Genomic DNA, 14366 nt, shown 5'->3' with positions numbered 1-14366 from the left:
ATAGGAAATGAACTATACACCAAAAAGTAGACACAGAGATTAGAAACTATGGATACAAAGTTCCAATTTCACAACATTTCATTTTACCAATCTCATCCACCCTAAATACTAAAATATAATTTGTCACACAACTCTTGAATCCAAGTCTATATCTATAATGTCCTTGTTACTCATCTCATGCTCACCATTCTCCACACTCCCTTTATAATTATACCATCTTGCACACATCACAAAATACCCAAAATTCAAAGCACAGAGCGCCGCAATGAGATAGTAATAGTAATCCAACCTCCCCTGATTCAAATCCTCCGGCAGCCAGTTCCCCGCCGCCGACCCCTCCGTCATCCGATGCACCACCGTGATCAGCAGCCCATTCACGTAGTTCGCGGCCGCGGACCCCAGGAAGAAAAATGCGCCCGCGATGCTCCTCATATTCTCCGGGAACTGCTTGTAGAAAAACTCCACCTGCCCGATGGCCGAGAACGACTCGGCCAGGCCGGCCAGCACCAGCTGCGGCACCAGCCACATGGCCGACATCGACGACACCGCGCCGCGGTGGCCGCCGCCGGCGACGGGGCGGTGGCCGGCGGCGAGGGCGCGGCGGCGGTCCTCGACGAGGGCGGCGACGAGGGACTCGACGACGGTGAGGAAGATGCCGATGCCGATGCGCTGGAGGACGGTGATGCCGCCGGGCTTGCCGGTGAGGCGGCGGAGGAGGGGGACGAAGGCGCGGTCGTAGAGGGGGACGAAGAGGGTGAGGGTGAGCATGGAGAAGATGTTGTAGGTGGCGGGGGGGATTTGGAATTTGGTGTCGCGGCGGCCGAGGTGGCGGTCGGACTGCATGGCCTGGAAGACGATGTATTGCTGCTTCTCGCCGACGTGGTAGAGGATCGCGGCGGCCCAGATTGGGATCACGCGGAGCACGCACTTCATCTCCTCCACTTGCTGCAGGCTGCACAGGCGCCACGGGTTCGCCGCGGAGCCGTCGGGGTTCATCTCGTCGCCGCCTGTTATGATCGCCGCCTTGTCCAGAAATCTGGTGGCAATTATGTAATTATTTATTAAATGAAAGAATAATATAACAGATATTTGAATGATAAGAATTTGTGCTATAATATTTTTAAAAAGTTTAATTAATTTTTCCGTTTACAAAATAATTTTTTTAGTACTTTAATTATTTAAACGAGATGATTTTTATTAAAATAATATAATAAAAACGAAAAAAGAAAACATAAGAAAATATTTAGTTTCATAAATCACCATCAAAAATACATTTTATATACAGATAAAATAATTGCGAAAATTGTAATTTTACTTATATGTTTTTTTACTATTAGAGTTTGACTCCAATTACTGATTTTAACGTTGTTATTGTAAATTATTTTGGGGGCTAAACCCTAGTATTTTATGATGGGTATCGTTTTTGGAGTGACACTGACAAAAATTATACTATCTCATAAAAATATATACATTTTGAAATAGCACAAGAATTAATATACTATTAATAAAGTGTTACTAGTAGATAATAGGATCCACATTATTATTAATATTTAATGAGTTATAATGATGGATCATAGTGATATAAGTTGTAAACAAATTAATGTATATGAATAATGAGTTAGGGACAACTTTTCATAAATGGTTTTGCCCATATTTTAATGGGACGGATGAAAATCGAAATAACATATATTTTTATGGGATAAAGTGGAATAGTAAGAAAATATGATTCGAGTATATCCAAATCAATTGATTTAAGTTGTGGTATTTGAGGATTAATTAAATTGATCTACTTAAAGAAGATTGCATCTCAGCAGCACACATGTGTAGTGTGTGATGTTATTTTGTGACATCGCATATAGATGAATCTTAAACAAATGTAACTTTAAATCCTTCTCATGTGTTCACTCTTTTAGAGTAAAAATTGACTATGATTTTCTAAAGTGAGTGGTGGAAAGTTAAGATTTTAGCAAAGCACTTTTATAAAGTGAGATTGGATGGGAATTTTTAACATGCTCTTTTTTTCTTGTCGGAAGATTTACTTTAGAGTTCTGATGTAACTGGACTAATGGTATTTTATCATTTAATTTTTAGGTATAATATTTTAACAATACCAACATTTTAAAGTAGAAGATTACACGCATTTATTTTATTTTAATTGATAGGAAAATACTATCACGCAGTTATTATTATTTTTTTATGGTTAAATAAATATAAATTTAAAAACTGCACCACAAAGGACTCGAACCCGAGATATTTGACTTTAGATACTAACTACTCAGACACACCACTATCATGCAAGTATCGCTTGCCCAACTCACACACGTCCCTATCATGCAATTATCGCTGGTCATGCAATTATTATTGTTTGATTTAGTAGTAGGTGGTGCTTGCACTAGTGGTGTGGGTTGGTACATGTGGGACCAGTTCCACAATATTATTAATGTTATCATTCCATCATACTATTGTTTTTAGATTCCAAAAGAAAAGGTTAGATTTGATTCCCATATATAATAATAATGAATTAAGTTAATTAAAGGAAAAAAAATGGAGTAAAACACTTACCTGAACTGATCGGTATAGGGCAGCTTGGAGTTCATGGACTTGGGCGGCATGTACTTGTACAGGCTGAGCCACGGCTGCTTCGGCCGCTTGAGCCGCCGCTTCTTCGCGGCGACCGCCACCACCTGCGCCAAGCTGGTGAGGAAACTCCCCTCCGGCCTCACTATCACATAAATCTTAGTCCCGAGGAAGAACAAGAAGCAAGAGATGAGCATGAAGAGCGTGGGGATCGCGAGCCCGATCGACCAGCTGATGTCCGACTGCACGTACACGACGAGCGTAACCGACACCATCTGCGCGAACGTCAGCGTGAAGAAGTACCAGTTGAAGAAGCTGTCGATCCCCCTCTTCCCGGCCTCCGTCTTCGGGTTGAACTGGTCCGCCCCGAACGCCAGGTTGCACGGCCGGATCGCCCCCGCCCCCACGATCATCAGCCCAAACCCCAGCAGCAGCACCGTCATCTGCCATGGCGTCGCCCCCACGCACTGCGCCGCTTCTGGGGCGCAGTGCGGCGGGTGCAGCCCCTTGAACACCGCCGTCATCGTTATCACCAGCAGACCCTGGTAGTTTTTCACCAAAAGACGTCATTTTGTAATAGATGTATTCAATTTTTAAATATTATACTCCATCCGTCCACAAAATAAGTTCGCATTTTCCATTTCGGAGCATCCAAGATTTGAAGTGCATATATTTTTTTTCGGTAGAACTCCAAACTCAACTGAATAATTACATAAAGTTCATATTTCCTCTGCTTTTGAGTAATAGACATTTCTGCTGTAGTGTGAAAAAATTGACTCAACGATAGTAAATCAATCCAAGCCTAATTTTTTCTATCTATTTTCCTTGGTATTTCTTAAAATCCGTACTTGGTTAAAATAAGACTTTAAATCGTGGAACTGAAAGTAAAACCAAAATTGGTGATTTAAATGAGTACGAACCAGGAAGGAGGCGACGGAGCCGAAGCCGAGGGTCTTGTAGCGGCCGAAGTAGGTGTCGGAGAAGAAAGCGCCGAGGAGAGTGGCGAGGTTGGTGGTGCCGCCGAAGATGCTAAGAAGCGTGGTTGCGGAAACGCGCGACATGTTGAAAACGGTGGTTAAGTAAACCTGGAGATTAGCAAGTGTTCCCAACGCTCCAAGCTTCTCAAACGTCTCATTCCCTATCAAAATCCAAACCACACAAAATTAATCTTCATAATCAATTGAAGAACAATAGGAAAATGGATTAATTAGTGTACCGTACCAATGATATAAGGCATGGCTCTGATTCCTCTGTAATTAACCTCAGGCTCATCATCGTCTCCGACCACAATTTCCTCATCGTTGTTATTCTTGTGGCGGATCTGAGATCCGTCGCCATTTTCTCTCTCATTTTCCGCCATTGTTTACGATGTGAGAGGAAATGGCAATGGAAGAGCATTAGCTCAGAAGCGTGGGCGATTTGTTAACGTTGTCTGCCCGCGAATATATAATGAAATTAACCTGTCCTTGTCCAAGGTAGGGCACGTTTTCTGTAGAAAAAAATATTGTGTGATGATGACGACGACGGGTGCACATGAGGTATTTGCTCAAACGCCAAAATTTGGGTGTGGAATTTTGGGAGAAAATTGGGAGAAATTGGGGATTTGGATTGTGGATTGATGATTGATTATCCATCTACACTGTTGTTTCAGACACTAAATGAATTAATTAGTTTAGGAGGTAAGTTTGACTCCCGATTTTGGAGATCTCTGGTTTTGTTCGACAAATATATGAAGATTAGTGCGATAAAGAATGGGATAATTCATAATTGTAGTTGTAAATATAATATGCTCGTATTTAATTTAATTCATCTCTCTCGACTTTTCTAAAATTTTCGGTGTAAGAATAATAATCAGCCATATAATATATAGTTGTGACAGTGATTTGCATATTTGTAGAGAGGGTGTATTGCCGCAGCTATGTTTTATTTTATTTTTATGTTTGGGTTATGGATTCATGATAAGATATTGTTAGGGATTAAAATTTTATATTATCGTGAGAAAAACTGGGGTGGACTATATAGATTCTTTCTAGTCATTTGGGATGAGTTCTCTCGTTTGATTTGTATCAATTGGTACTTTCATTGAGCCCAAACGGCTCGGAGTGGTGGCCTTACAAAGAACTAGCCGTGACCAACGAGGACGTTGGTCGAATGTTACGGCTCTAAATAAGTTCTCTCCTAATAAATTAGTCTTTTGGGATGAATTCTCCCATTTGATCTGTATCAGATACCCCATCACTTTGCGGTATGATTCATAAATCGGAATAATTGGTGATTTAATACATGGACCATGCAGACTGTCAGGAATGGTGTTCTTGGGAAGGTAACTTAGGTTGTCTCCGGCGGCGCCCCTCCCATTCGCCCCTCCCACGCGCCCTTCCCATGCCACGTCAGCACTAGCCCCTCCCATTCCACTGCCACATCACTAGCCCTTCCCACTGCACTAGCCCTTCCCACTCGCCCTTCCCACAATTAAATTAATTCACAATTAAAATTTAAATTCACGGAAGACATAATCCGACAAAAATACGAACGGGAAATACGAATATTTCATTAAAAAAAAAAACATACATAATTCGAAAAAAAAAATTACATAGTAGAAAAAAAAAACACACATCATGCGAAAAAAACAACAACCACGTCAGTGTCCACCCCTCCGCGTCCAAACCTCTTCGATGATATCCTCCTGAAGTCGAATATGGGCATTTCTTTGCCGCATGTCGGTAAATGCGCGCAACCGCTCAACCTCTCCATGAGGTACACCCATGTTCACATTCGCGGTGGCCACGCCGTGGCTGGGTCCGGCACCCGTGTCATCTTCGCTGTTCCACTGAGTCAATTCGTCCCCTTCACTTTCGACAATCATGTTGTGCAGAATGATACACGCGTACATGATGTTGGAGGAGCCCTATTTATAGAGTTTAAAAAAAAAAAAAAAAAAAAAAAAAAAAAAAAAAAAAAAAAATGTCGGACGTCCGAGTTGGGACGGGCGACCTTCGCCACATTGGCGCCCGTCCACTCGCCCGTCGACGGGAGGGGCGAGCTCATCGCAGGGGCACCCGGGACGGGCGTGGGCGCCCTTCCCGCCCACTATGGCGCCCGTCGGGTCGCCCGTCCCCGACGGGCGAACGGGAAGGGCGCCGTAGGAGATAACCTTACGTCAAACTTAAATGGCTATATCTAGTGAATTTTGTGTTGGTTTCATTTTGGTCGGACGGGCGAACGGGAAGGGCGCCGTAGGAGATAACCTTACGTCAAACTTAAATGGCTATATCTAGTGAATTTTGTGTTGGTTTCATTTTGGACCATCTTATTTGGAGATAAATTTCACCATGGACAATTTTGTCCGAATATTAATGTCGATTTTTTTTAAGTGAATATTGAATTTTGGGTATTGCTCTTCATTATTAGAAAATTGAGATATTTTATTAAAACATCAAGACAATGAGACAAAATGAAATGTTTATCCTTTAATTTCAGATCAAACTTTTATTTTAAAAAATAATTTAAAGGAATGAAGGTTTTCAAATTTAATACTCCCTACTAGTAGAATAGTACCAAGCCGCATGCTAATTATCGGCATGTACGTACATTTGCGGGCAAGGCAAGTTCCAACTTAAATTCATTTATGAAAAAAAGCTTAAATTAATTTATGTTCAATAATTATCTTTTTCGTCATCAGGGTTCCATAAAAAAGTTCCTCATTTACTAATTAGTCCATCGGTTGGCGATTAGGACTCCCAGTTTATCATTTTAGTTCGTCAGTCATTAGGAATCTCGGTTCACTTTTACTATAAATGGTAGGTACATGTCATTTTTCACTAACTCATACCACTCACATTCTATTGTAAAACTATATAAAAATAGATCTCACATTCAACTATCTTTTTTCAACCACTTTGAATATATTTATTAAAATCCATACTAAACTCAAATGAGACTTCTAATCAGACGAATGAGTAGGGGTGGGTCGATACGATATATCGTATTGAAAACGTTGTATCGTGTATGACATTGAAAATATCGATATGAAAGAATTTCATATCGTTATTGTATCGAAAGTTTCGATATATTGAATTTCGATATATCGAACTTTCGATATGGATAATATCATTATCATTATCATATCGATATTTTGATATATCGTACCGAAATTCAATATATCGTTCTTAACGATATATCGAAATATCGTTATCGTCCTGTATATTGAAAAATATAATTTCAAAATTGAAAAATAACACAAAAATTAAATGGATTTATATATATTTATAATTTTAAACTTCAATATGTATTGAATTTCAATATGTTTCGATATATACAATATATATCGTGTATTCGATATAAAACGATATATCGAAAATATCGATTATATCGTATATTCGATTTAAAACGATATATCGCAATATAAGGAAATTCATATCGTTATCGTATCGAAAAGTTACGATCCGTTATCGTATCGTATCGATATTTTTCAATACGATACGAACGATATATCATTTTTTCGATATTTTTTCCCAGCCCAACGAATGAGTAGTATTTTGAACTATAAATGGACTTTTTTTGGAGAAGCCTCAAGATTATTTTAGTCATCACCAAACTGCGCTTATAGTTTTTGCGGCAATAATATCATGTTCAACAATTTCGGGAAAAGGTAAAATAAAAAGAGTTGGCATGAATCATGATTGATAAGTGAAAGAGTGGAAGCTACTATTATGCATGAATTTATGATGAGTAATGAAGTGGTCCATTTATTTAGTGCTCCATCTGTATATGTCATAATGTCCTTTTCCTATCCCAATAAATATTTATATACGTTTGACATCACATATAAGTGAAAATATCATCTATTAGAATTAGCTAGATGGGCGAAGATCTTGTGGGTAACATTTGAATGACATAAATCTTCAAATATTTAAGTTTACAAGTATACAATTTAGATCAAATTCATATGCAACTGCTACTTATTTTTAGGATTAATTGCCTATAAAATTACAAAGTTTGATTAAATTCTGAATTGTCTTGTACTTTCTAAAATTTAAATTACAAATTATGAAGTTTCAGAAATTCTCAATGTCCCATTTGATCAAAGTTGTGCTATTATTATAATTTTCTTAACCTCAAAACGACGTCTATTAGCTATTCACGTCACATTAATGCACATTTTCGTCACTATTCATTGACAATACTAAAATTTTGCACGTCAGCACCAATTTAGCATTCAAAAAAAGTTACTATCAAGAACAATTGAGAATTTTTTTAAAAAATGCTGAACAAATTAAATCAGAAGTGAAACAAATTTTGTAATTTTAAAGACAATTAACCTCATTCGTTATTTATGTAGGCATATATAATTAAGCTGCAAATCTCACTTAGGGCCAAAAGAAAGCTATAGCATATTATGATCATCAAATTTTATTTTAGTTAATTGGTGCATTTTCTCATCATGTAAAACAAAGTTAGGCAGCAAGAAAACAATCTACTTTAGGTGGAAGCAAATAGATAATGTAAATGCGTGTATAAGTCAAAGTGGTGTTAGGGTGTTCACATTGACACTAACATCACATTCGTTAATGAGGTAGGACCGTAGGAGTAATATTTTACTGAGTTCGAAATATTTATGATAAGAATGTTATGATCTTATAAATTTTGTTCAAATAAAATAAGGATTAATTCTTTTGTGTCACCACCTTTGAGCGTTTTCTAAAAACATCCACTAGAAGATAACTACTACTACCTCCGTCCCCCAAAATTTGCTACATTTTGACCCGACACGGGTTTTAAGAAAAGTAATGGAAAATGAGTTGAAAAAGTTGGTGGGATGTGGGTCCTACTTTTAAAGTATTAGTTTTATAATAAAATGTGAGTAGGAATGAGTTAGTGGAATATGGGGTCCACTACCAAAAATGGTAAAAGTGAAGTGTATCAAATTTTCAGGGACGGACCAAAATGGTAATATGTATCAAATTTTCAGGGACAGAGGTAGTAATTTTTATGAACTAACAAATCATAAATAGAAAAATAGGATTTTTGATGTGAAAGTAGGGATCATGTACTCCCTCAGTCCCATGTAATTACTCGCACTTTTCATTTTAAACTGTAAATTTGGGATTGATTTTTTAGTATAATTAAATTAAAATTTTAAGTGTATTGAGACGTAACTTAATAAATGAGCTCTTAACTTAATCTAACATATTAATTAACTGCATTAATTCTAACTTAAAACTATAAATAGTGTAAGGAGTTTGTGACGAGCCGAAAAACAACAGTGCAAGTAACATGGGACGGAGGGAGTAGCAACGAACTAAAAGATACTCGTTGGTTGGGCGCAAGTGTATGGTCGATGAGAGCATTAAAGATTGAAGATTAGATTACTCAGGTTTAAAGCAAAGTCCTTAATCATCTATGAAATTTTCGAATATTATCTCAAACCACAAAATTAGAACTTAGTGATACTGCATGAATTCCATTTCCTTTTTTCAAATTAAGCAATTGAGTAAGCCATAATACCAATAATCACAAATTGGGTTAGGTAGAAAAGGTTGCGTCATGCCATTCCCTTCCAAATTATAAGAGGAAAGCAATATACAATTAAATCCGTTAAAAAAAAAAAAACTTGGCAGTGAGCTATTCAGATTTTAATGTGAAATTAAATAAATAAGGAGATAAGAGAGAAAAAAGGTAGATTGAAGTATTGTAAAAGAGGTGAAACATGTTATACTCCTTCTGTATTCAAAGAGTATGAACATTTGGCTTGCCATAGGTTTTATTGTATAATTGGACATGTAAGAGAGATAGAACGAAAAAGTTTTTAAAGTATTGTTAATAGAGAATGAGTCCCACCTCATTAGAGAGGAGGGAGGTTCCAAAATTAGAAAGTTCATACTTTTTAGTCCGTACCTGAAAAGTAATGTGTTGACATAAGCATTGTGTCGACATTGTCAAAGCATTGTGTCGATATTTTCAAAATACTATATTGACATTTTTCATCCAAAACCCTAATTTGGTAGTTTTTTTTTATCCTTTTCGATTTAATTAATAAAAACGAAAATTACTTGTGGCAAATTTTAGACCACTACATTTCTAGAATCTTATGGTCTTAAATTAGTTATAGTTAGCAACTAGAGAGTGAGTTAGCAATTGATTACTCCACACTCCCTCCGTCCCTAAGTTGAAGAATATGGAACTTTCTAATTTTGGAAAGTATGAAATTTTTATATTTTAGACCACTAGATTTCTAAAATCCTATAGTCTTAAATTAGTTATAGTTAGCAACTAGAGAGTGAGTTAGCAATTGATCACTCTACACGCGCCTTCCATTGTCATCGGACCCTACAGTCTCCGCTTCTTTGTTCCGTCCAAACCCAGGGATGGATTTGTAAATTTGGCAATAAATCCAAACGATATGTGCATATTTTTGTAAATGTTGTACAACAATTTAAATTAGTATTTCTATTTCTGAAGAATATTCGACATACAATATCAGTAAAGATAATTTATCGGTGTATAAGTTGAAGAATATCAAAATGAAGTATAAGTTGGATTTGTTTATGTATCAACAAAGTGGAAAATATAGAAAAGAAGTGGTGGGCTAATTATATTCATTATAGTTGGGCCTTATTATGTAAAGAGAGATAAAGGAAAAACCCAACTAGAAAAGATTGTTGGGCCTTATGAAAGAAGGAAAACCCAACTACAGAAGTGTAAACAAAACCCTATCAGAAAACGTAAAAAATAATGAACTAACCTTCTTATATTATCTGTTTACATATTTTAAATACTGCTCTACTTTTATTATCCTCGTTCCTCCCACATAAAATAGACAAATTTTACGATTTTGGATCATCCAACAAAATTAGTAACTCTAACAATAGAAAGTTTCAAACTAATACTAACCACATCATACACATCATTTAAAATGTGGATCCCATAATCCACTAACATTATTTTCACCGCATTTTCATTTACAACTTTGTCTATATGTTTTGGAGGACTTTATATTTGCATATTAAAGTATTTCTATGGAGTACTAATTTATGTTAGCTTTAGTCATTATTTTCTTATTAACAATATTTAATTTATGTTTTGTTATGGACAGTGATTTTAGTATTTTTTTTGTTATGGTCCTGATGTTAATGGAAATCTTGGGATACCTGTGATATGTTTGGATTCGTATAATTTGTCTACCCGATCCTGATCTTGAAACCTGATATCCTGATATCCGTTCGGACACCTCTCTCTCTCTTATTTCTTCATTTTACCAAACAGTTTTCAAATATTTATTTGCGCGCCTCAAAATGGCAGCAAATTCGCTGCACAGATTCCCATACAGTGTTCAAAGTGAATCTTCCAATCCACCATATTTAAACTGTAAACAGCTGTGTGGTGTGTGAGATAGAAGAAGTGTTATTGTTTAGCTAGTAACTTCTCCTTGTAATGAAATTACTAAGTAATAGTAGTAATTATGAATTTTTGAAGTAAGCACATTTTTAATCATACTACCCACCATCCCTACAAAGCTTCAACCTTTTCATCATAAATACTTTTCCCTTTTCTCTTTCCATTCAAATTCTTCCACGAAAGTAGTGCTACATTAATAAGTGAAAAAAAAATCCATTCTTGGAAGCTTTATGTACGTGTTAAAAAATTTCACATTTGGAGTCCAGAAATGAAAATGGGTGTTTCAATTTTGGAGTTCCTAGCTGCTTTGGCAACAGCCCTTTTGCTGGGCTCCTCTCTTGCTCTCTCTCCAGATGGTATAGCATCTTCTTTCTCCAAAATCATTGTAAAAATCTAGTCTTTTTAATATTCTCTCTCTAGGTCTTACACTGTTGGAAGTGAAGGCCAGTTTGAATGACAGCGACAACTTTCTGAGTAACTGGAAAGATATTGATGAATCTCCATGTAATTGGACTGGTATTGCTTGCAGCCCACAAGATCAAAGAGTGATATCTATGTATGTGTGTGTAAAACTTATTTTTGCTCTCACATTCTTGTTCATTCATCAATTTTTCAGCTTATATTGATAGGAATTTTGTTTTTCTGCATTTAGAAACCTACCACATATGCAGCTTGGAGGAATTATACCCCCTAGCATTTGTGCACTCAACAAATTACAAAGACTGTGAGAGTCCCTCTTGTAATCTTGTTGTTTTTATTGTCAGTTTACAAGCATATTAGTTTATCTAATTTGCTTGTTTTGAATTGTTTGATTTAGGGCACTTCATCAGAATAGTCTTCATGGTTCTATTCCTAATGAGATTGCACAGTGTTCTGAACTCAGAGCCTTGTAAGTGAAACAATGGAAGCTCTTTTTTGGTGATTTAGTTTTTCTTGGAATGAATGGGTGTTCTTATGGGATAAAAGTAATCCTTATTTGTGAGATTGTGTAGGTATCTTCGAGCTAACTATTTTCAAGGAGGAATACCTTCGACTATTGGAAACGTTTCTATGCTGACCATATTGTAAGATCAATGCTTATTTTCTTCAGATTGTAGCATCTGTTTACTTAATGTCTAGCTTTATTGATGGATGTATGTGCTGTGATGCATAGGGATTTATCGAGCAATACACTGAAAGGTGCTATACCGTCTTCTCTAGGTCGTTTAACGCGTCTAGCATATCTGTAAGTTACATAACATTCTGTCATACATGCCACTCTATTGCTTCAAGGAGATGTTGAGAGTTGCAATTTATTTTACTGATGAACAAAGTTGTGTATGCAATTTTTCCAGAAATTTGTCATCAAACTTCTTGTCTGGTGAAGTCCCTGATGATGGTGTGCTAAGCAAGTTTGGGAGCAAATCGTACGATCCTGTCTCGAACTGCATCATTAAATAGATCGAATTTTTGCCAACAATATTCAGAAACTTTTCTAATGTTCTATGCTTATGCTTAGGTTTATCGGTAATTTAGATCTGTGTGGCCAACTAGTAAACAAGCCTTGTCGAACTTCACTTGGTTTTCCGGCTGTATTTCCTCATGCTGAAAGTGACGAAGCAACAGGTATCACATGCATTCTAGTAGTAGCAACGACTAAAAATGCAGCTGTGGTTTACGGATTTTACAGCAAGTATTAACACAATTTGTAGGTTCGACCGTGCACAAGCGATCCTCTCACTACATCAAAGGTATCGTGATTGGAGCAGTATCCATGTTAGGCGTTGGGATTATTTTCCTTCTCGGTTTTCTCTGGGTTTGGCTGCTGACGAAGAAAGAGAGAGCTGCAAAAACTTACACAGAAGTGAAAAAACAAGTCCATCAAGAAGGAAGTGTGAACAAATGCCTCAACAAATTTTGCAGATTCCTTCAATCCTTTTTATATCTTATTATCTTCCTGTTGATATTGTAATAGGAGCCAAGCTCATAACTTTCCATGGTGACCTTCCATACCCTTCGTGCGAGCTTGTAGAGAAAATCGAGTCTCTTGAAGAGGAAGATGTCGTTGGAGCTGGAGGGTTTGGAACTGTATATAGAATGGTTATGAACGATTGTGGAACTTTTGCAGTCAAGAAGATTGATGGGACAAGACAAGGCTCAGATCAAGTGTTTGAGAGAGAGCTCGAGATCTTAGGCAGTGTCAAGCATAGAAATCTTGTAAACCTGAGAGGTTACTGTCGTCTCCCTACAGCGAGGCTTCTTATATATGACTACTTAGCCATGGGCAGCTTGGACTATTTCTTGCACGGTATAGCTTTCTTCGTTCGAATCCAATGAAAAACCCAATGTTTATCATATGATTACTAACACTTGGCGTTCAGACAATATCCATGAAGAGCGTCTGCTGAACTGGAACGCTCGTATGAAGATAGCTATTGGCTCTGCTAGAGGAGTGGCGTATCTGCATCATGACTGCTCTCCGAAGATAGTCCATCGTGATATAAAGTCGAGCAACATCCTCCTTGATGAAAAACTAGAGCCCCGCGTGTCAGACTTCGGCCTTGCTAAGCTGCTGGTGGACGAGGACGCTCATGTCACAACTGTGGTTGCAGGCACATTCGGCTACTTGGCTCCAGGTTCGTTTCAATTCATAAAGTCGGAGTATCTTCTCCACTCATAAAGCTACTTAATGGGAGTATCTGTAATACGCGGTGCAGAGTATTTGCAGAGTGGTAGAGCAACAGAGAAGTCGGACGTGTACAGCTTTGGCGTGCTGCTGCTGGAGCTGGTGACGGGGAAAAGGCCAACGGATCTGATGTTTGTGCAAAGGGGATTGAATGTGGTGGGATGGATCAACACGCAGAATAGAATGGAGGGCATAGTGGATAGGAGGTGCAGGGACGCGACAATGGAGACTGTGGAGGTGCTGGTTGAGATTGCATTGAGATGCACGGATGCAGACCCTGAGGCACGTCCAACGATGCAGCAGGTGCTACAGTTGTTGGAGCGGGAAGTGATGTCGCCGTGCCTCAGTGAGTTCTACGAGTCTCATTCAGATAAATGCTGAAGTGCTATTGAGTAAATGCAGCATTTTGCTGCTCAACAATCATTGTACATTGTTAATGAATGGCATCTGTGGTTGGCTTGGTTTTCTGCTACTAGTCCCCTATTAGCAGTTCCGATTTTGAATCGAAAACCGGCAGTTACGACTTACGGTTTTGTGTCAAAACCGGCGTTGTTTTTGGTTGTTTTTACCTGTTTTTGGCCAGTTATATCAAGATTTGAGCCAAAACTGTGGTTTTTTGCTGGTTCATGTAACTGTTGGTTCGCAGTTCAAACATATTGGAATCGAAACCGGACTAAAGTGACTGTTTTGCTGTCACACATGCACACTTCATGGTTTAATATGACAA

General features: G+C 37.8%; 2 protein-coding genes across 2 annotated transcripts; one reads left to right on the top strand and one right to left on the bottom strand.

The window, feature by feature from the left end:
• Positions 1–13: 13 nt before the first annotated feature.
• LOC125210900 (protein NRT1/ PTR FAMILY 2.11-like) lies at positions 14–4021 on the bottom strand. Its single transcript, XM_048110531.1, has 4 exons — positions 3799–4021; positions 3498–3715; positions 2563–3119; positions 14–1036 (listed from the first exon to the last, which is right to left on the bottom strand). The coding sequence occupies exons 1-4, from the start codon at positions 3935–3937 to the stop codon at positions 124–126; spliced, it is 1827 nt and encodes a 608-aa protein (XP_047966488.1). The 5' UTR covers positions 3938–4021; the 3' UTR covers positions 14–123.
• Positions 4022–11046: 7025 nt separating this feature from the next.
• Positions 11047–14345, top strand: LOC125215328 (LRR receptor-like serine/threonine-protein kinase FEI 1). Its single transcript, XM_048116716.1, has 12 exons — positions 11047–11330; positions 11395–11530; positions 11627–11698; positions 11792–11863; positions 11967–12038; positions 12128–12199; positions 12309–12380; positions 12473–12579; positions 12666–12845; positions 12929–13261; positions 13335–13589; positions 13671–14345. Exons 1-12 carry the CDS (start codon positions 11243–11245, stop codon positions 14018–14020), a joined length of 1809 nt encoding a protein of 602 aa, XP_047972673.1. The 5' UTR covers positions 11047–11242; the 3' UTR covers positions 14021–14345.
• Positions 14346–14366: the final 21 nt, after the last annotated feature.

Source organism: Salvia hispanica, chromosome 3 (genome assembly GCF_023119035.1).
Source record: "Salvia hispanica cultivar TCC Black 2014 chromosome 3, UniMelb_Shisp_WGS_1.0, whole genome shotgun sequence".
Lineage (NCBI taxonomy): Eukaryota > Viridiplantae > Streptophyta > Magnoliopsida > Lamiales > Lamiaceae > Salvia > Salvia hispanica.
This window is presented reverse-complemented; position numbering and strand designations above follow the sequence as displayed.